The 22,363-nt window shown below is 37.3% G+C and overlaps 1 protein-coding gene across 1 annotated transcript in view; it reads left to right on the plus strand.

Moving 5' to 3' along the window:
- PUDP (pseudouridine 5'-phosphatase) overlaps positions 1 to 22,363 on the plus strand; it is a 62,344-nt gene that overhangs the window by 10,693 nt on the left and 29,288 nt on the right. The window contains exon 2 of the mRNA XM_064708845.1: positions 12,220 to 12,438. Within this exon, the coding sequence (XP_064564915.1) occupies positions 12,220 to 12,438 (219 nt within the window). The remainder of the gene's footprint in view (positions 1 to 12,219; positions 12,439 to 22,363) is intronic.

Consider the following 22,363-nt stretch of genomic DNA (forward strand, 5'->3'; position numbering starts at 1 on the left):
CTGTTAGTCCAGTGTAGGGAGTTAAAACCTCAAGAGACATGCTAGGTTGTCTGTAATTAATAATTAGGATAGAGAGTACTGAGAAGAAGAAATCCCTCTCCTAAAGAAAACAGCTTTATTTTTTTGTGTAATTTCAGTTTTATTTGTTAGTGGAAAAAATTTTAAGTTGTATAGAATATGAGTTCATAACAGAAATTATGAGAGCCTGACAGCCCTGTAGCAATACCACCATGGTCTGTGTCAACCTAACACAAGGACAAAATCTCCAATCTCTTTGCTTATGACAAGATCAATGACTAAAGCAACCCTTTGTATTAGAAAGTGTAGACAGTAGCTGTAGTCAGCAGTGTGTAGTTCTCTTTTCTCTGATTGCAATGTTGTATACAATTGGATTCTCTTATTAGTAGTTAGATTTGCTTTTCAGAAAATAGAAGAAAACAAGGTATTTCTGCTTGTTGATTATCAGGTCTGAATTTTTGTGAAAAGTTTTTAATCTCTTTGAAAACTAATTCCCAGAGGTTGTTAGAAAGATGTGGCCTAGCGTGTGTGCAGCTCTTGCAGAAAAGAAAGCTCTTTGGGTGACCAGCTGTGAACTTGTACACCTCATAGTTGTTTTTTCCTTACATTTAGGAAACATGTAAGTTACTCTGGTTATGCAGCTCTAACTATATGCTAGGATGTATTCTAACAGTTTAAAAACATAATGGGTCAAAAATATAGGACTTTTAATCTAAAAGTCATTAAGTTCAGTGGCTCAGTTGAATGTATTCAGCAAATAAATCAGACGCTTTTCCTTTTGCTGATTGTGGGAGAAAGGATACTGGATTTTTTTCCTTCTTTGTTTTTTAGATAGAGTGAAGGAAGTTTAGGCTATTTTTGTAAGTAAAGTAAACAAATCTCTTCTATCTGCTTATTGAGCATATAAATTCCCAGCCTGTCTTTTGCAAGCAATGTTACAGTAAAACTAAGAACACCCCAGTGTAGTAACTCCTGTGTCAGGCTTATTAAATTTCAGCCACTGGAGAGTGAGGCTGTTTGTGTCTCAAGTTGTAAACTTTGACCTCAGCTTGCAGAACTGAGGCAGAAGGAAAGAAAGATTGAGGGAAAGTGGAATGATTTCTAGTTCAATTCTCAGTATCTCTCTTTATTTTTATCACATTACTCATACGGAAGAATGAAATGATGGACTGAAATTTCTTGCACTCTTTGAGTCTCTGAACACATTTTTTTCATTTAGTAGGATACACAGCAGTGCATCTTGTAACTCTAAGCTGTCACACTCAAAAGAGAGTCATAAGGTAATATTTCCATTATGCTCAGAACCACTCTCGAGCAAAAGAAGATTCAGCCTCTCTCCTCTTTGAGATACCTAAAAATATAACCCTAATAGCTACTGTCAGAGAGTTTCCTTCCAAGTTTCCATTTCTCCTGTAGTCCTCATGTGAATTGGGTTCACTGACATGTTAGTGAGATTCTCTCTCTGAACCTTTTTGCAATTACAGTATTCTTTCAGGATTGTACTGTATATAAAGTTTTATGTCTTCTTCTAAAACATCTCTGATACTGTTTTATTATTTTTCCCATTTTAAACAAGAGATGGTAGTATTTAGGTTAAATGCATTTTGGTGTTCAAAGACCTTCTTCTTCTTTAAAGTTTTCATAATGTGCTAAAATAATACAAGGTCAGTTTGACTCAGGCATGGGAGTTAAGATTTCTTGATAATCTCCTCTTTTCCAAAAGAAAGGGACACTCTCAGAAAAACTTTAAAAGCTGAAATATTTTACTTGAAAGTGAGCGCTGTATCCAGTACTTCAGCCTTTAGGTACCTGACGTGTGCCAAACTTTTAAATGTTGTCTGTGTCACTTCTACTAGAATAAAATAATTGTGTGCAGATGTTAAGATCTCATTATTGAGAGATGCCTCTATCCAAATTAAGGTACAAGCAGGATCATACACCCAAATCAATAGTATGGATTTTGTTTAACAGTAAAATGTAAGGTAGAAAGATTAAAAAAAGAGAGGAGGGAGAGACAGACCGACAGATCAAGCAGAATATAGTCACCACCCATGGATCCAGTGGCATCCCATTGGTTCTTCTTCAGCCTGGGCTTCTTGGTGGTGAAGGTTCCAAAGTTGTTGAAAAATTGTCACTATTTATACATTTTAGCAAACAAAGGAATTGGTGTTCATTGGCTACATAATTCTCTTACTCTATTGGTTAAAAAAATCCCTCACTTCTAATGCTAATTAATCCCGTGCCCAGTCTTTCTGAGTTTTGAGTCAGGGGGTTTATTGAGTCAGTGGGTTCTGATCTCCCCTTGCCAAATTTAGTCTGAGCTGATTTTAGCAGTGTTGCTCAGTTGGGTTTTCTTGTCCATAATCAGTGATATATTCTTGTCCCCCAGCTTTTTTTTACCTCTCTCTAGTTTGAGATAACATTTAGACAAGAGTACCACCTTTATCTTTTCTCAAGTTCCTGTCAGGTGGCTTAATTTACTGTCCAAGTTCCAGGAATCAATCCAGGTATATTTGGGGGAGACACCTTCAGTGGTTGCAGATGAGCGTTTTCTTCTTTACAGTTTGCCACAATGGGCAAAGTCCTTCAGTGGTAGCAATGTTTGAGGCAGGCAACCATAATTTTTAAATCCTTACAGCAGCATAGGAGTGGATGAAGATTTTTGCAGATGAATGTCCCTGGGGTGGTTTCAAACTGAGGTGATTTGAAATCCTTTCATGGGTATTTTGCATCAAATATTTAATTTTGAAATGTTTCTTCCATGTCTTACTTGAACTGTAGTTGATGCTATTTGCTATTGTTTTTCAGGCTTCTTAATCAATCTGCATCTGCCATATTAAGTAGAGATTTTATATGATCTGAGGTAGAAATTTTGGGCAATAATTTTTATGACAGAAGGCTAACTTAAAATATTCTGGTAAGATTTTCCAGTTAATGGAAGTTAACTCAGTCTATTTTTAGTTATATAATAACTAAATTAGTTGTAGTTCTACCTAAAGAACTGTAGTTAGAATTAATACTATTAAATAAATAGTGAAAGTTCTAGTATTACTAAGTAATGCTAGTATTATACTAGTAATTTCTACTAAGTAATGCTAGTATTACTAGGTAGACTAAAACACGTAAGCAGAGAGGCTAAAGCTTTTTAGCAAAATTTCAGATACATACTGGGAGGAAAGCTATGCAGCTTTTCAGCATCAGGACTGAGAATTACTGTGTAAATACTCATGAAGAAAATGAATGCTGTTAAAAATCTCTTATGTACTAAACTCTGTAAGTAGCAGTTTGTTGGGGAGTATTGTTACAAAGACCTTGTACTGATAGAGTATGACTGCACTTGAGTGACTGGCCTAATTTCCTGTGAATTCTTTTTCCCATATGAGGTGTTCTCAGTGCGCAGCATCTGCCAGCCTGTGGTTCAGGTTCTGGAGTACAAATGGTGTTTTAGCTCAGAAGCACAAAAGTGTATGTTGGGTGGGGCTCTGAGCAACCTGATCTAGTGAAAGGTGTCCTGCCCCTGTCAGGGAATTGGAATAGGTTGTGTTTGAAGGGTCCTTTTCAATCCAATCCATTCTATGGTTTATGTACCTATCTCTCACTGGGTTCAATAGGGCTTAGTTAAAAGTCTCTATGGCCAAATATGTTTTGTTTCATCCTGACAATCTTAAGCAAGTTGATTATATTCTAAAGCAATTTGCACTCTTCCAGTATTTCTGTACTTTTGCCAATGGGGTTGGGAAACAAAAAAACCATCATTTGTGACAGTTGTAACTTTGGGTAGTCTTTCTCTGGGCTACAGACTGTATTTGATCTAAGACTCAGTTGGAACTTGCCTCTGGCTTACTGCTGAGTCTGGAGGCAGGACAACTGTTGCTGTTGCGTGAGGCCTTTGAGTAGTCTGTGAGACTGGCCCTCTATTCTGATCCTCAGTCCCACATGGGACGTAAGGGCTGTGGTCACACATCTTCAGAAATGCCTATGGCTCACCTCTGTGGAAGTTCCCTGTTATGTTGTGTTGGAAGTTCCTTTTATTGGTATCTATATGATGGGTTTGAATTTTCTTCTACAGTTTTCAAGCAAACAGTCATTGCAGCTCATAAAACATAATTTTCAGTTTGCTGTATCATACTTGCCTTATGAATCTCAGAGGTCTGATTCTTTTTTGTGTATTTTAGTTAGATTAGTTATTAGAGTTAGTACAAGAAGTGCCTGGTATACAACAACTAAAGAGTTATTGTGACCAGGTCTTCTGCAGTATTTCTGTCACTTTGCTCTTGTATGTAGATAGTCTGTGGAGACCCTGGGGGTGCATTTCCTCGTCTAGGGAGACACAGGAAGCTTCCCTCAAAAAGCTGTTAGACCCCACTGGCCCTTCTCCTGTTCCTATGTCTGCTCCTATGTCCCTGAGCAACTCCCCTCCATTCCCTGATTGGCCTTTGTACTTGAGAAAGCTGGATCCTCCTTGTTTGCTGTCTGGGGCTTGAACATCTCACCTGTGGCTGAATAAACATCTGTGGATATTATGCGAAAGTCCTTTATGCTTCTTTACCCTGGACTATGCTAGCAGCAATTCAGCTTGCTACAATAGTCAGCCATGATGAAATGTCCTTGCTCTTGGAAAACCAAGACATTTGATGATGTTTGGTTTTCTGCTCTTGATGTCATCACTGCAGAGAAATCACTCCATCAACAGATTTACCTCAAAAATTTTAGACACTCTTGAGTGGACAGAAGAGATTGTCTTTATTAATCTGTAGTTCTCTACACCTTCTCTGTATTAATAATGTTTGACACATTGCCACCATTACATTTAGAACATTGTCCAAGGCCACAGTAGAAATATAATGGTTTTGGTTTTTTTTTTCCTATTGAAGCTACTCTCTTTTAAAATGTTTCCACTATTGAGGAAACAGACATTTTGGCAGTATTACAGAAAGTGATTTAGAAACATGTAGCACTGAAAGTCAAACATCTTGAATTTGCAGCTTGATCTTTATATACATATATATGCATATACATATATAATCTCTTTGAGAATATATGCATATATTCTTAGAAAGATGGAAGTGTTTTGAGAATAAGGAAATTAGTATTAGGAGAGACCTGTGATGTGCTGAAGAGAATTTTCCCTATGGCCTCATGTTGTGTTTCTTTTTGAGGAAGGAATAAAGTTTCCTGACCCTTTTCCCCTTTCACAACTTTTTTTTTTTTCCATTTCTGCTCTTTTACATTGTGAGTTAAACAGAACAACTCTGGGATATCTGTTTAAGGAAGGTTATGTTTCCTATAGATAGCTCTTCCCAGAGAAAGTATGTATTTGTATTTGGCTTTGTGTGCAGGGTTTTGGTAGCAGAGGAGTTGTGTGGAAGGGTGGGCTACTGGGGTGGCTTCTGTGAGAAGATGCCAGAAGCTTCCCTGATGTCTGACAGAGCCAGATCCAAGAAAGACCTGCCTCTGGCCAAGGCTGAGCTCATTAGTGACAGTGAAAGCACTTCTGGGATAACAGATTTAATAAGGTGAGGAACACCTGCTGAACCACAGCAGCCAGGGCAGAAGAGCTAGAATATCTGAGAGAAACAGGCCTGCAGGCATCGAGGTTGGTGAATAAGGAGGGGGAGGATGTGCTCCAGGTGCTGGAGGAGTCCTACTCCTGCAGAGGAAGGAGCAGCGAGATGTGTGATGAACTGGCCACAACCCTTCTTCTCTTTCACCTGTGCTGCCGCAGGAGAGGAGGTAGAGAAGTTAGGACTTAAGCTAAGCCCGGGAGGATGGGACAGGTGTAAAGGAAGGTTTTTTAAAATTTGGTGTTATTTCTTATTCCCCTTTTCAGATATAATTTCCCCAAATTGTGTCTGTTTTGCCTGTGATGGTAACTGGTGGGTCATCACTCCCTGCCCTCATCTCAACCCATGAATCTTTTGTTATATTTTCATTCCCTTGTCCAGCTGAGGAGGAGAATGACAGAGTAGCTTGGGACTTGGCTGAGTACCTGGCCCAACCAGGGCCAACCCACTAGATTCTTAATTAAGAAGATACGATTAGCTATTATTCTGCTGACTTTGATAACACAGTGACCCTTCTGGTTTCATCCACCTTGTGGGGTAGCGGTTTTACACAAGTTCCTTGGAGCATCTAAGTTCAAAACAACTTTTAAAACCTTGTTTTATATTCCTTGGGCCAGTGGACTGCTGCTCTGTGTTTTCAGCAACATCTCAAGAAGAGGAGGTACCCTATGGTGAAAGGCTAAATTCCTTGTGAATATGCTGTAAGCTGATAGGGTGTTCAGAGCTGGTAATTGTGCTTCTATAAATTTCCATGGTATAGTAGCTCATGCAGTAATGATAGTAAAACTGTTGCCTGACTTGAGTCTCCCCATACACGTTTTAAGAAGCTGTGTCTCTGTAAAGTGTAGATTTCCACCCAACAGACAGGGTTTTGCAGGTATCATTTCAACTGATGTTTGCATAGTTCTGTCTTTAATGGTTAAGAGCCTAAGAAAGCATATCAGGCAGTTTCTATGAATCAGTAGCTTTTCTATTTTTAAACTAATGAGATGCTGTCACATAGATGATGCTTAATAAGTACATTTTTAGAATGTTTTGTATTAAGTCATGTATATTGCCTTTGTATTTCAAAGTTTGATTCCCTCATGCTCTGGAATTGAAATACAGACTTTCTTTACATTTTCATGTGTTGTTTTGCATTGGTGCCAGAGTATTGTTTATAGCTCCACATCGAAAAAGTTTGCATGCTTTATTTGTGAACTATTTCTTTCACTTCACTGTGGCATTAAAAAAGAAGGATAAGGTGTATATATGAATACAAGATAGCATTAAGATATGTCTGCTGTATTAATGTAAACTAAAAGCCTTCTGCATTTGTTCAGAAGTTTCTTCCTCTCCCCATAGAAGTACCATGTTTCTCTGCATATAAAATGAGAAATTGGCTTCCTCTGTAGCTGCCACTGAAAAATTCTCCTAGTAATATAAGCCCACAGGGGGAAATACGTGACACTCATTTGGGAACAGTTTCATACAGCTGCTGTTGTTTGAGAAACAAATTTACTTCCTTTTTAAACCTGTTAGCAGTAACTTGAATTCATGGTAGGATCTCTCAGAGAAGGGCAAACAGACTGACAGCACTGAATTAGCCAGTAGCAACATGTTTCTCTGGACCTAGTAAAGTAATCACAATGCAACATCTTTGCCTACCTTGGAGTGTACTTATATTAACATTCAGGTGCAAGGGAAAATAAGAAGTAGGTTTGCAAAAATTAAAGCTCCAGAACAGTCTTATACCTGCTCCTTACTAAAATGAATAATGGATATTTTCAGTGAGTTTTTCTAAGTGCTAATCAAAAATATAATGGTTTACAAATCATTACTCAGTTAAATTGGAAGCAGTAATTTTCATTTTCAGCAATTACTTTTTTCCTGTATCTTTAGAAGTAATGGTTTATCAATCATGTAAAATGGTTTACTAAATAACTTGTTCTTCGTAAGTAGCTTATGATTTTGAAGTAGCCATTATTTGGTGCTTGATGTTTATTTTAATAGATACTTCACCTTCCTTTAACTTCCAGGGAGCAGTAAGATGAATTTAAATGGTACTGGTTATGAGATTGGAAAGGTAAAAGACATGAATATGACAGCAGCATTTCCCTTGGTTTGGTGGTCCAGACTGCCTTTAGGTTCAGTTTGCCTGGTTGGGTACATCAGCCTTGACATGTAGGCATGGCTCAAATGTTTCACTTGAGTATGTGTGAAAACAGAGTTTATTTCCTGCTGTGGCAGTGAAGTGGGTATGTCTAAGATGATAAATTTAGATTTCATTTTTCTTCCTAAACAAGTTCATAGAAGGAATGGGGGGAATGCTGTGGTGAAGAATGGAACATTCCTTTTCCTTGTGTATTTTCAATGCTAAGCATTTTGAACCACATCCCTTTAACGAGCCCTTAAGTGGCTCCAGGTTGATTTGTATTCATTGGCTAGTACTCATCCTCACTTTCATTCTTTAAAGGATACTTTTGCCTGTAAAACACAGTTCTATACATACACCATATAAAAGTAAATATATGAAATAAAAGCCTGTATGCTATCTATCTATAATATATATATATACACACACACACATATATATATATATATATATATATATATATACATATATATATGTACAAGCATATAAATTGTTTATCTGTATACAAGTGTATATATGCACATAACATAATAGCATAAAAAATGTCAGGGTATGTTAGAAAAACAGCCTTAGGCCCTTAGGATGGATTGAAGGACGGAGTTTTTTTTTCTGAGCTAGTGCTCTAGCAGTTAGGCTATTATGCAAAAAGTAATTTCTGTTGCCTGCTTTCCTCATCCCTGCTTTTGCTAGGCTGCTGTAAGTGATTTTGAGGTCAGCTGTAAAATTGCTGGGTTTTTTTCCTTTTAGCCATCATGGGTGACCATAGTCATGCATTTTTAAACTAGGTTTCATAGTAATGAGAGTGTGAATGGAAGAATGTTGAGGGGGAAGTGCAAAATGACCTTTTGACACAAACTGCAAGACAGTTGTCTGCTATAGATGGGTTATTTAGAAAAATGGGTTATTCAAAGAACTCAAAACTAGTGATTAAGATGAGCTATGGCTAAAAGGAGGTTTCATGCCTACTAATCTCATTTACTTGATAAACTAGAGATTATTTTAGAATAATAACATAAAATTCAATTAGAAGATGTATACCTTCTAAAAAAGTTAAGTTCTGTATTCATGAAGTCAGAATTTTCTGTCTTAAACTGTCTTTATGTGTAAGTGATAAACATGAGGCTTACATACTGTTTTGATGCTCGCTGTACCCCCAGCCTAGGTAGTTCTGCACATCTAATTGTGACTCTGCAGTGATTCAAGCAGATCATGCACTCCATATATTCACTGTGGTGTGTTTCCAAGTGACCTGCAGGTTTTCCTGAATACATGTCAGCATACTTTTGTGCCAGATCACAAATTGAGTAATCCAGTGCCTCTGTCATTTTGGTCACTTTATTTGTATTTATTGTGGCTGGCTTTTACACACTCTAAACAACACCAGTGGAGCTGATTGTGCTTTTATATTGAAGAAGGGTCACTATAAAAATGACTAGAAGATGATATGTGACTAGGGAATGAATATTACTCATTCCCAGTGAAATGTAGCAAACAGATGGACAGTACATTGTGCTGATAATGTCCACATAAAAGATATTTCAAGAGATAGAGCTAAAGATAAAAGAGTATTTTGAAAACTTATGCATTTACTCAAAATTGCAGGAGTTAAGAATTCTTGCTTTTCCTTTCCATTATTAGAACAGGCCACTGCCACATATGCCCAGTTGTATTCTCAGATTGTATTCCTGATGGAGGCTTGCAGCTGGGGCTGGATTCACTTGCTGAAATGTGTGAGTGTGAAACACTTTGGATGCTGTAGGGCATCATCTGGCTGCTTATGCCATGAACTGTGAGTCATGCCCAAATTACCTTTTTAACATTAGATGTGTGTGGATGTCCTGGACATACCAGAGTAAATACCAGTAGGTGCTTGTAATTAGGCCCTTGAGTTTAACTTCCAATTCTTCTTGCTTGTGTCATTTCATCAATGGGTTTTATTCATATGTGAGAGCTAGATATAATTTGTTTTGTATAGTAGATTTATAGTGGTATGAAATTATGTTTTAGTGATATATTTAAACTCTGATCAATCCTTTCAATTGTGTGTGGTTTCTTTCTTGTTACAATGGTGAAAAAGCTAGCCTGCTTTTTTTTTTTTGAGGTTGTTCCTTTCCAATAGGAATAAGAAATCTTGAAGTTATGTCATTATTTAGTATTCGTGTAATGCTCTTTAATTATTAGGGAAACATAGAGATCTTCCTTAGTCTTCAATCAAAAGAAACATGTCCTTTTCTCTTATGCATGCATATAGAAATTCAGCTTTATCAGCAGTGATCTTCTCAGATTCCAGTTGGATTATGTACACTGCATGTGTACATAATATTTTTCCTCAGATTTCAGGTTTGATTTGTGTGCTGTAGTGAAACATACCTATTTCAGCAAGTAAAATGCCAACATCCATGCTTTTGTCATCTGCTCATGAAAATTAAAATAATGTTGATTTTTTTTTTTTAAGGAAAATAAATAAAATTTCATTCACAAGTCAACTATGTAATATTAAAAATGCAGGACACTATTAAAGTAGTATATTTAGCAATAAAGTTGAACCTTTCAGTTCAAATACATTAATGTGTAATTATTGTATAGACCCATCGGAAAATTTTCATGTTCTAGAATTTTTTGTTTCCTTGCTTTGTTTTAATTCTGCTTAGCTTGTACTATTAAATAGGATGAGGATTGATTTTCAGTTTCAAATTTAAACTTAGAATAAGAATTTTATGTCCTTCACCTGGTGAGTCTGAGATACAGGAGAAAAACTAGTTTATTAAGAAAAAAAAAGGAAAGTGAGAGCTGTGAATTTAAAAAATTGTATTCTTAATTTACATTCCTGGCTTGCAGAGAGTACCAACTGGCATTTTCAAGCAAAATTGAGGAATTTTTGTTATTGTTCTCTTTTCTTTATTCCTTTCTTGTGTCAGCCAGCTTAGCACTTTTCAGAGCCCATTTGCGTGTGTTTCTGTTGTGGTACCTTTCCTGTGTGTTTTAGGGACCTCCAGGATTCCTTTTTTTTTTTTTTTTTCCTTTATATGTAGGTGTTTGAAGAGCATTTACAAAGAGTAGTACAAGTTCCTTTTCCTCTATTTTTTAGGGAAGAGGATTTTGTGAACCCCTTGGTGCTCTGTTAAGCATTCCAGACAAGTATCTTGGGTCTTATCTGATCTTTTGGTGCAACATCCCCTCTAGTTACTGAGAGGAGACATGGACTAGAGCACTCTGACAGTTGGCAGAGAATCTATTCTGCATCCTGTGGGTACACATGATGGTAAAATGGCCCCTGTGTTTCTCATTTGCTTTCAGATGAGACTCGTCTGCTGATCTCAGGATGACATTACTGTGGTGAAGTAGGGAGTGTTTGTCAGACTGCAGGGAAGGTCTTGGCATTGTTGTGGTCATGGGCTCTGTACTTCTTTCTTTAGCCTGTGTTCTTCATAGTATCTTTGTTAAAGCTTAACATTTAATCACTCCTGCACAATTCTTATGTACTCAGAAAGTGACACAATATCCACATTGATAATTTCCCTATTTTATTATCTCCATTAAAAATATTTTACATGACAAAGGATATGTTGATAAGTGAAGTCCCTAGTTTCTCTAAATAAATCTCGTAAGAGCAACTTCTTTCTTTCCTTGCTTTTGCCTTTTATTTCTATAGTGGTGATAATAGACCTTTAGAGATACAGAAGGCAGTGTTTGAGATCTTTGCTGAAATGAAGACAAGAGCTGGAAGTACATGTAATCCCCATATTAGTGTTAAATTCAATGTTAAAGACCTTCTTTTTCAAAAATTTGTAGGGGCAGGAGGGAAGGAAAGGATTAATTGTTTGTTTGTATTTAAAAAAAATAGCTTTAAACCTAAAACCACCTTTGAGATATAAACTGATAGTATCACTGCCAAAATTCAATCTGAAGTTTGATCTTGTCTGAAATCCACTGGAAATACAAGTGAGTGTGTTTTGCTTGAGTAATCTCTTGTAAATGCAGTGGTGCCAGCAGCTTTGTTATAATGACCATAATGTCTTTGAAGGCATTTAGAAACTTCCTCTCAAAGACACTCTTAAATAATTAAATCTTTTTTCTTTTTTCAATTTACATGGAATATGTAATGGCATCCCCTCAAAGTACCAGATTTCCTCCCTCCCTCCCTCCCTGTTTTTCTTTCTCATGAAAAGCATACATAGAGTATTTAAATTAAGACACTGCTTGCCAACTTGGATAGTGAAGAAAGATGATGAAAGACAAGATCCAGATAGTTATTTGTTGAGACCCTAAGATACATTTTCTTAATGCAGAAACTACTGCTTGAAAAACCTGGGTAGCTTTGAGGTAATGGGAGAAGCCTTGGTTCCCTCCTGCAAATAAAGAGGCATTTTATCCACTCTGCTCCATGCCCTCTGGCTCCTGGCAGTTCATGCTCTGACCTTTCATGTGGTTTCTTAGCAAAACCAGCTGTCTACTTGTTTGTACATAGGTTTAAATTTCTTTTTTCTTTTTTTTTTTTTTCAGATACTGAGATTCTCTACACAAAAGTGTATGATGAGATCTGTAGGCGTTATGGAAAGAGCTATACCTGGGATGTGAAGTCCTTGGTTCTAGGTAGACAAGCCCCAGAAGCAGCAGGAATTATTCGAGAACATCTAGATCTTCCAATAACCAAAGAGGAGTTATTCAAAGAAAGTCAGTCGATGCTGGAGAAGATATTCCATACTTCTGGGTTGATGCCAGGTATGTTTCTTTGCAGCATTTATAAGCTCTTTATGGAATTATTTAAATGCTAATCAAGGTAGAAGTCTGTAATCTGCCTTCCATAAAGCAGTCACTCTTACAGATTGTTTCATTGCTCTTGTTTTAGAAAATTTACTAAATCTACCTTTTTTTTACCTGTTTAAAAAAGGATATTTTACCTATCAAAGTTGACAGAATTTTTTTTTTCTCTGCTTACTTGGAGAAAAGCTTTTTTTCATGTTTTAAAAGAATAATAAAGACTAGATACATGTGCATGCCATCTGTTTGGTAAACTAGACATTTTTTGTAACTCTTTTTGGCAGCTGTGTTTTACATGGCTATGAGCACAGTCTTTGTTTGGCACAGATGCATTTGCCTGCACATATAAAAGTATGTATGTCCATGGGTTCTTTATGTTGGAATTATTCTCACCTAACCCAAAAATTGTAATTCAATTACTGTGTTTGGGTGTTGTGGGATCTCAGCACCTCAGGACTGAGGTGCCGAGCCACCGAGACCACCCTTGGGGGGCTCGGGAGTCCTGGAATGTTGCCAGAAGTGTCTGGTGGCTGGACTTTGATCCTACACAGGAGACGACACCTGTATGAGGATAGGAGGATTTCACCGGGGTGAATGGCGAAGGGATTAGTTAGTTAGAGAGTGAAACACAGGGTTTAGGATTTCTGTACAGGGGGGTTTAGAGAAGTAAGATGGAGGGATTGGGATGTGTCCTGTCCTTCTTCTTCTTCTTCTCCTCCATCTTCTGTGGTGATGATGGCACTTTGAGATTGGTTGTTACTAAAAGTGCACCGGGCAATAAGGGTGAAAGGTATTGGGGAAAAATGATAAATATTGTATACGCAACTTTGGGTATAAAGATTGGTGACCGCCCGGAGGGCAGGGGAGTGTGCTTATGGCTGGCTGCTGAGCAGACCTCTGTCGGGCCAAAAGAAAATCTTTTAGATAAACAATTAATAAACATAGAGACCGAGAAAAGAACTGAAGCCTCTTCTGTTCCTTTGAAACGCGGGCTGCCCAAGGCCACCCCGGGCCTTTTCAGGCCATCCAAACAGCCGAAAACCGGACAGGGTGTGTCAGTGGAGAAGGAGGGTTTTTTAAGTTATCCTAAGACAGGGGAATTTCCTTACCTTCTGAAGATATGTCTTTTACCAATGATTACATAGGATGCTCAAATGAGTAACTTCAATGAGGTAACTCAAGATAAGCAAGAGGACCAATCTTACCTGTAATGTGAATGCATTCTTTTGTATTGAATTATATTTAGATTTGAAATGCTTAGAGAGAAATCATCAGCTGTGCAACACTATCAGGATCTAAAGCTAGCATTGCTGCTAATTTTATACACAACGTTAAACTTTACGGAGCAAGTATCAATAATTTATGATGGTAAAAAATAAAACAAAAACAGAAGGAGTATAAAAAAGATATTAGAAGTGAAATAACTGCATGTCACTGTACATGTTTAACAGTTATTATTTTTTCTCTTTGAATGTGTGCTCATTTGTTCTGACAATTTCTACAGTGCATTAATATTTTAATTTTTAGACCAACTTTTTTATACCTAGTTTTATAATGCATTAAGAAGATGGAAGTTAAAAATATTTGATATGTTAGGAGTAAGTTACAAGTAGCAAAAATAAAAAGTGTGATTTTTTCAGCGCTTAAAAAGCTTTAGTATATTTTGTGTCCAACTTAGTTCTCACTTAGTTCTCTCTCTAATGTCTTTTATAGGCAAGATTTTTCACATTACATCACTCTCACTTATACATCCACCTGACACTGTAAGCCTAGTTAAACTTTCCAGAAAACAAGAAAGTTGGATTGATGTGTTTTTTTTTTTGGTTTTCATCTCAAGCTTCTGGGACTGACTTTTCAAATATATATTTTGCAAGCCAAACAAAAAAAACTTGTATGGGTTTAGAAAATGCCAGATGAACAAACTAGGTAAAATATTGGGTAGCACAGAGGAGATATTCCATGACTGCTGAAGACTGTGATAGTGTGGCTGAGCTGGCTTGAGCAGAGTTAGAGAGGTGATGGAGCAGATTAGCCAGAGGAAACATGAAGTTTTCTACTGTTCCTGCCTTCAAGTTAATTTTGTCCTCACTGAAGCTGGACTATTATGGATGAAACAAGCCAAATTTGTACTAGGAGAAGCAAGTAAACATTTTCATCATCACCAAAATTGTTCAACTGATTATCTTTTCAGTTTAACTAAATACACATGATAACTTTTTTCAGTCCATGTTCTAAAATAGAATTGATGTGAACTAGGATGCAAGCTGAATTGCCATGAATTTTGGGAAACCAGGATAATGACACCTGATAAGCTAGGGGAAAATGTCTCCAGCTAGTTACTATTCAGTTTCTTTAAGAACTGTTCTTCAGTTGACAAGATTTTTTTTAATCCAGTTCTGTCTTTTTGTATCTTCTGAGGATGTTTATTAATGGACTGTGGATTTATTCTACAGTCACTTAATGTTGTTGAATTAAGAATGGGCTTCTTGAAAGTGTTGTGCAAGATGTAAGATTTTGGTAATGTTTGAGTTTACCATTGTTCTCTGCCTGAACTGATCTTTCAGATGGTTACAGGTAAATACAGGAAAGTGAAAGTTAATTGTCATATTCATGGTGTAAGAGTACTCTAAAGTGCTGTGTCTCTGGTCATCTTTTGACAGTTAAAACAGATGACATTTTATTTTTCAAACTGTTTCTAAAAGTTGTGAAAAAAAATTGGATTGAAATTTGATTTGGTGGAAAGCACTGCTAAACAGTGGCCAATGATGTTTGAAAAAGTGGCTCAAAGTGGCACTTGTTTCTGGATGAGCTCTGCACATGGTCTTGCCAAAGATGGTAGTGCTGTAAATTCCTAAGTCAGGTAAAGGTATGTCAGAGATGTCTAAAGATAGTGTGGAAGTTGAATGAAAATTTAATTGGCAAAGCAGTTCTTCATCTGACAAGTAAGAAACTTGTCCTGGTTTTGACTGAGACAGAGTTTATTTCCTTCTTAGTACCAGGTGCAGTGCTGTGTTTTGGATTTAGTACAAGAATAAAGTTGATAACACACTGATATTTAAGTAGTGCTTTCCCCAAATCAAGGATTTTTCATTTTCTCATGCTCTGCCACTGAATAGGTGCACAATAAGCCAGGAGGGAGCATGGCCAAGACAGTTTATCTGAACTGGCCAAAGGGATATTCCATACCATAGCACATCATGCCCGTGTATAAACTGGAGTTGGTACCCAGGAGAGGGACCAACTGTGGCTTGAGGATGGTCTGGGCATCAGTCAACTGGTGGTGAGCAATTGTATCGTGCATCACTCTTCTTAGATTTTATCTGTCTCTCCTCCTCTCCTTTCATTTTACAACTGGTAGTATTAATATTATCATTATTACCTTGTTTTTATTATTAATCTGTTTTTATCTCAACCCACAAGTTGGTTTTTTTCCTGATTCTCCTCCTGACCCGCCAGGTAGGAACACGTACAAAGTGAGAAGCTGTGTGATATTAGTGTCCTGATGGGGTTAAACCATGGCGCAGGCTGTATGACAGGCATGCCACTTAGGGTACAGCACCTCTGAGACATAAGTGGCTGAAGACAGAATTTGGGCTATTTCAGTATGGCCAAACTGACAGACAAGCTTCAATACATCAGACTGTGGTCAAAATACAAATTTTGTTTAAGAGGCACCCTCCATTTCTAATATGGAATTTTCTGGTAACTATTTGGGAGTTTTTCACAGTTAGATTTATTTTTAGTTCTGAAAGTATGTTAAGGAATAGTAATTTTGATTCAGTATAGAAATAAATTAATCCAAGATTACACTTAAAAAATGGCAGACCTGCCACTGTGCTGCTTTTCTAAATATTTGTGTCAGAGTACAGACATTGTTATCTACAAGAGTAATGCAGTAGGCTTTCTGTTTCTGCAAATGCATTTTGAGTGTTTCTATGTTGCAGGGAAGTGCTTAGTCAGAAGATGAGGGAATGACAAGCAGAACAGAAGAAAACCATGCATATGTATATTTACCTATACGTATATAGGTGTGCTTTTGCATAAACCTAGCATATATAGAGTGAGAAAAACTGAACTCCAAATTATACAACTACCAACAGTTTCTGTAATCATGTCAGGATTATGAAACTACTGTTATTCTTTCACTGTTGTCTCTGGGTTTCGGCTCATCATCATTATCACAAAGCACAGATCTTTAAGGATTGTGTGACTGTGTATGCCTTTCAGACATTTTCCATTCCTGGACTGTTTTCATGATAACTGGGATTTAGTTGTTGCATGTCCTCTTCAGCCAGTGCAGAATGTGATGTGCAAACTATTTTCCAGTTCAAGTGCAATTGACTGTCCTTTGCAGCCATGAGAAGATAATTTCATACCTCAATTTTACTACCAAATAAAGCCAGTCAGAAAGCACAAAAGGAGAAGAAAGGATAACAGTTTAAATGTCAATGGCAACTCACTCCAAATTTTTTTTTCTTGAACAGTTCAATTCAACCAGAAGTCTAGTTTGCTTAACCATTGCTTCCTTGATTCATGTTGTGCCCTTGACAGTTAAACAGACTTCCTACCATGATCTTTTCTTTTCCTTGCTGTTTTTGTTTTAATGGGAGGAAGCTCCAGTGAGTCCATGCTGGGCTCAGTGGGCCTGTAACCCCTTGAGATTAGCCAATTAGCTGCAAAGTTGGAATGATGCTTCCTGTTAGGCTGATATCAAACATTTGACCTTTACATCAAGTCCTACAGGACTGCATCCCAAACATGTTTTTGTCAGGAAATCAGCAACACAGTTGATGGAGGTTTTAAATTATGTAAAATTTAATATTTATATTCCTTCTGTGGTCATGCATGTGTCAGTATGTCCAAATTCAAATGAGAGCAATGATTTGATGAATAAGACCAGAAGGGTCTCTGATACTTTTTAGGGAGAAATAAAATGAGAAGACAAAATTCCTTCTTAATAGTCATGGCCTTCCAAAGTGAGGGTGTAGGTTGGTAGTTTCCAGCTCCCCTTTTGTAGTTTAATGAAAGGATGCCATACCATTGCAAAAAGCATTTTTAAACAGTATGTCATAACAAAGAAAGAAGCAGGTTGATCTGAGAGCTGTGTTTGCATAGTTTCATGAGATTCAGAAATATAATAGAATAGAATAGAACTTTTTCAATTGGAAGGGACCCACAAATGTCATCTAGTCCAACTGCCTGTTCGGGGCTGACCAATTTAAAGCATTTTTGGCAATTAAACCAAGCCAGGGATAACCCCACCTCTGTCACACTGTCACCTTCACAGCAGGAATCCTGACTTCACCTGAGGATGAGAACAAATGTATAAAATTAATAGCATCGGTGATGGGCTTGCCATTGCTGTAGCACACCAGACTTCATATAAATATTTTAAAATAATTGTATATCTTAAGTTAACAAACAGCATCTTCTTTTTCTAAGTGAGGTTGCTTTGTATTGCTGAGTGCTCTTAGTGTTCAGAGGCTGCTGAAGTTTCTTGCCATATATTTGTTTTTGTGAACTTAAGGATTTCCTTATCATTGAATTGGTTAGAAATCTAATCAATGTGACAAAGCTGAGTGCAAATGTTAACTTTTCTTTGATTAAAGTGATGAAATCTGGAAAAGCTCTACCACATATCACACTCAGTGTGGGAACTGTAAATGATTTTGGGAAAAAGGGGTAGTCTTTTTAATACACAAGCTATATTTATCCTTGAGATTTCTGTTTGTGTACAAGTGGACATAAATTATCAAGACATACATAATGTGTGCACAGTTAATTTAAACACGGCATGGACCACTTTGGTTTCCTTTAGTCTTTTTGTCAGCAGTAAATCTTTTCTTCCAGATATACACCAAACACTCTTAAACAGCTTGTTTTGGGCAACATTTCAGTAAAATGAAGTGGACTTGAATATCTGTGTCTAAAGAGCCTTGATTTAGGCACAGAGGTCAGGTGTCCTCTGTTCTTGGGCTGCTTAGTGTGAGTAGAAAAGTAACTGTATCTACACAGTGGTGAATGAAGAGCAATGCTGTGATAGGTGTAGGAGTAGGAGTACTGAATGTGAGACAAGTGCAAAGTTGTGTTTGATCATTGCCATTTAACTTTTTTTTGGCAACATGGACAGTGGGATTGAGTGCGCCCTTAGCAGATTTGCTGATGATTTTTGTCCCAGTCAGCATGCTGAAGGGAAGGGGTGCCATCCAGAGGGACTTGGACAGGCTTGAGAGATGTGTCAAGGAAAAAGCTCATGAAGGTCAACAAGGCCAAGTGCAAGGTCCTGTGCCTGAGTTGAAGTAATCCTAGGCACCAATACAGACAGGGAAGGGAATGGATTGAGAGAAGCCCTAACAAGAGAGGCTTGGGGGTATTGATTGACAAGAAGCTCAACTTAAGCTGGCAATGTGTGCTCGCATCCCAGAAAGTCAACTGTGAACTGGGCTGCATCCAAAGGAGGTGATTCTGCCCTTCTACTCTGTTCTTTTTGAGACCCCACCTGGAGTGCTTCATCCAGCTGTGGGGCACCCAGCATGAGAAGGATGTGCACATGTTGGAATCAGTTCAGAGGATGACAAGGGGTCATCTGATAAGAAGAATGAAGCATCCCTCCTTGAAGGCTGACTGAGGGAATAGGGGTTGTTCAGCCTGGAGAAGAGAAGACTTAAGGGAGACTTGATAGCACCTTTCAGTATCTCATGAGAATTCTGGGCAAGGACTTTTTGCAAGAGCTTGTAGTGACAGGACAAGGGGGAATGGCTTCAAACTGAAAGGGAGTAGGTTTAGGTTAGATATTAGGAAGAAGTTCTTTTCTGTGAGAGTGGTGGGGCACCAGAAAAGATTGCCTAAAGAAGCTATGAATGTTCCATCCCTGGAAATTTTCAAGGACAGTCTGGATGGGGCTTGGAGCAAACTGGACCTAACACAAGTTGGCCCACACATGGCAGGGGATTGGAACTAGATGATCTTCAAAGTCCTTTCCAATGCAAAACCTTCTATGGATTTGTGCACAGACTACATGAGGAAAGGATGTGGTGACCGGTACAGTTCTTCCAACAAATACTTCAGTGCACAGGTCTGAAAATCTGTTGATTAATGCTGTGTTCTTTTAAAAATCTGTAGCCCATGTTGTTTCTTCTTCAGAATATGCTGTATCTCAGCTACAAGTCTTAGCAAGTGTAGTTGTTTAGCATGAGCTACATGGAGTAGACAAGCTCCAAAAGCACAGTAAAGAAAGAGAAATGAACCATACATGTACATCAGCAAAGGAAAAGGGAAACAGAATAAAAGAGGTAGCAGATTAACAGATTAGACAAACATGATATGAAAATAAAATTAAAAACAATTGTGTTTTTGAATGCGAGTAATAAGTCAGATTAAATAAATCAATAAATTACACCAGTCCCAACTACCCCTCCCAAGAAAGCATAAGCATGTATACATGAAATATACATAAGGAAAGATGTGGTTACCCATGAAATACAGTTTTTGTTCTCTGTTAAAAAGAACTTTGTAATGTATTTCCATACTCTATTTTTTCACACCACCACATTTCTTAGCAAAAAGTTTGGAAATAAAACATTTCCTTTGACATCAAAATAAATATGACTAATAGTACTCGTCAGTGCCTAGTACAAAGAAAATTGATCTTCAAAACTTATTTAAGTAAGGAGAATGAGTATCTTTTCAACAACGAAGATTGACTGGCAACCAAATGATTGTGATTATAAAATACAGACAAACATAGCACAGGATTGTAACTGGATCACTTACCAAATAACAAGTAACTATGTGGGGAGATAGAAGACAATCTATAAAATTTCCTAAATACCTCACTTTTTCTGAAGTATTTTTGTAGTCTCCAAAACTATTTCAAAGTTTATACCTAGCAGCAATGGGTAGCCTGAAAGTTGTTACTTTAATTATAACTATTGAGGCCTGCATGAGTAAAGTTGTTGGACTCGATCCTTGTGGAACTCTTCCACTCAGCTTATTCTGTGATTCTGTGAAATGAGAAGTAGTATTTTTATTAAACTGATTAAAGTGTGGAGAAGCTTCTGAACACAGTTAGTCAACTTCATATCACTTTTAAAATACACATTTTCTATTTTGAGTTTTCTGAGTTTGCATATGTTTACTTTCTAAAAAAAACAACTATGAAGATAAAGGCACAGAATAATCAACCTAAACCTAGCTAAATTTTTTTTAATATTTCCATACATGTAGCCTTTTGCTTTCTGTAATAATTTAATATGAACTTCCACTTGCATCTGGAGGAAACACAGAATCTATGGAAATTTCACAATATAACCTGAATTCATTGACCACTTGGTGGTTGGGGCAGATCTGAAAGCCCTGTGAGCTGTTTGGATTTTGTTAAAGGGTGGGAAAATGTGGATATGTCTGGTATATGTCCTTCCTAGCAGAGAATGCCAGCTTTCAGATAAATTAGGAGCAACAACGCACACACATTTGATATTTCTCTATTTCCTATTGATTTCTTGGTTTTCTTTCTTTCTGGGATTACATTGTGGATAAAATACTATTTATCAGAAATAAGATGTAATTGGTACCTAGGTGCCAATCAGGGAAGAGCTAAGCAGTGGCAAGAGGGGTATAGTACACTGTGGTGTTTGTGAAAGCATAGGCCACTGAAAATGACACTGCTTGTTTATTTGAGACCTCAGCCATGTAGGAGATCCTGTAATGTAATTTTGAAGCTTAGGTTTCGTAGAATCTACCTTATAAATTCTAGATGTTTAATTTATTATGGTCCTACTTGCAAAGTATACTTTCTTGAGTAAAGGTCTTGTGAAGTTCATTTTTAAGGACATTTTCCTTACATAGCTTATATTCATCTCTTTAGGATTCAGACATTAGAGAAGACAGGGGAGCTGTCTGTGTAGGTCTGAGTATTTATGTGCTCCTGCACTCTGTGTTGACAGTACACAAACCAGATGTTTTCCTGGAGCTGGAAGACTGTAGGACTTCAGCTCTGTGTATAAGACATCAAACAGTGGATTTTCAGATTTTCAGGCTAAGGTACTGTCAGAGCTTGCTGTGTGATTGTCTGTATGATGGTGTTATGCCTTCAACTGCAAACAGAAATATAAACACCAGTGTAGGTGAGTGAGGGTCCTTAGTGACACAGAGTCCCCAGGCTACTGCAAAGGAGAGCTGCTTTATTGCAAAAACCAGGCCTTTTTGAGCAGTTAGTCCAGTTAGCAGGTATCAGCTACATACTTTTAAATCATAACAAACATAATTCAACCACCATACACCACGATGTGAACATATCATGATTGCATAACTTGTTTTTCTACCCCTAACTCAGCAGAGTCACTTTCCCACAGTCCTTTTCTAGTTAACCAAAGTAACAGGCTTGAGCCATGATTTTGTAGGGCCTTCCTTTTGTAAGATTTTGCTGATATGCAATACAAGAGACGTTCTGCTGGGGAGCAAAGGAAACTGAAATTAGGGTTCTGTCCTGAAGTGGTGTGTATAATTCTCTTCCTCATTTCACATGTTTTCCCAGTTTATCACGGACATCATTTTCTTGTTTTTCTTGAAAAACATTCTCATTATACTCCTGTAACATTTTCATAGGTGAAAGTTTGGTTGGAGATAAATATTTGAAAAAAACAGAAGAGCTTTGTAGTCTCTCCTTTATCTGAAAGCATTTTAAAAGAAATAGATCTGAATCTGTATATACAGAAGTGATACAAGTTAAGAACAGTATTTTGTTCATAGATAGACAAATACAAGAAAAGGCATGGTACAAAAATTTGAAATTATATAAAATAAAATGTAGCAAAAATGTAGCAAAAACTTCTAAACTATTGTGCAAGACACAAGAGATTGTTTGTATAAAGCTAAAAGGAAAATA

Source organism: Zonotrichia leucophrys, chromosome 1 (assembly GCF_028769735.1).
Source record: "Zonotrichia leucophrys gambelii isolate GWCS_2022_RI chromosome 1, RI_Zleu_2.0, whole genome shotgun sequence".
Classification (NCBI taxonomy): domain Eukaryota; kingdom Metazoa; phylum Chordata; class Aves; order Passeriformes; family Passerellidae; genus Zonotrichia; species Zonotrichia leucophrys.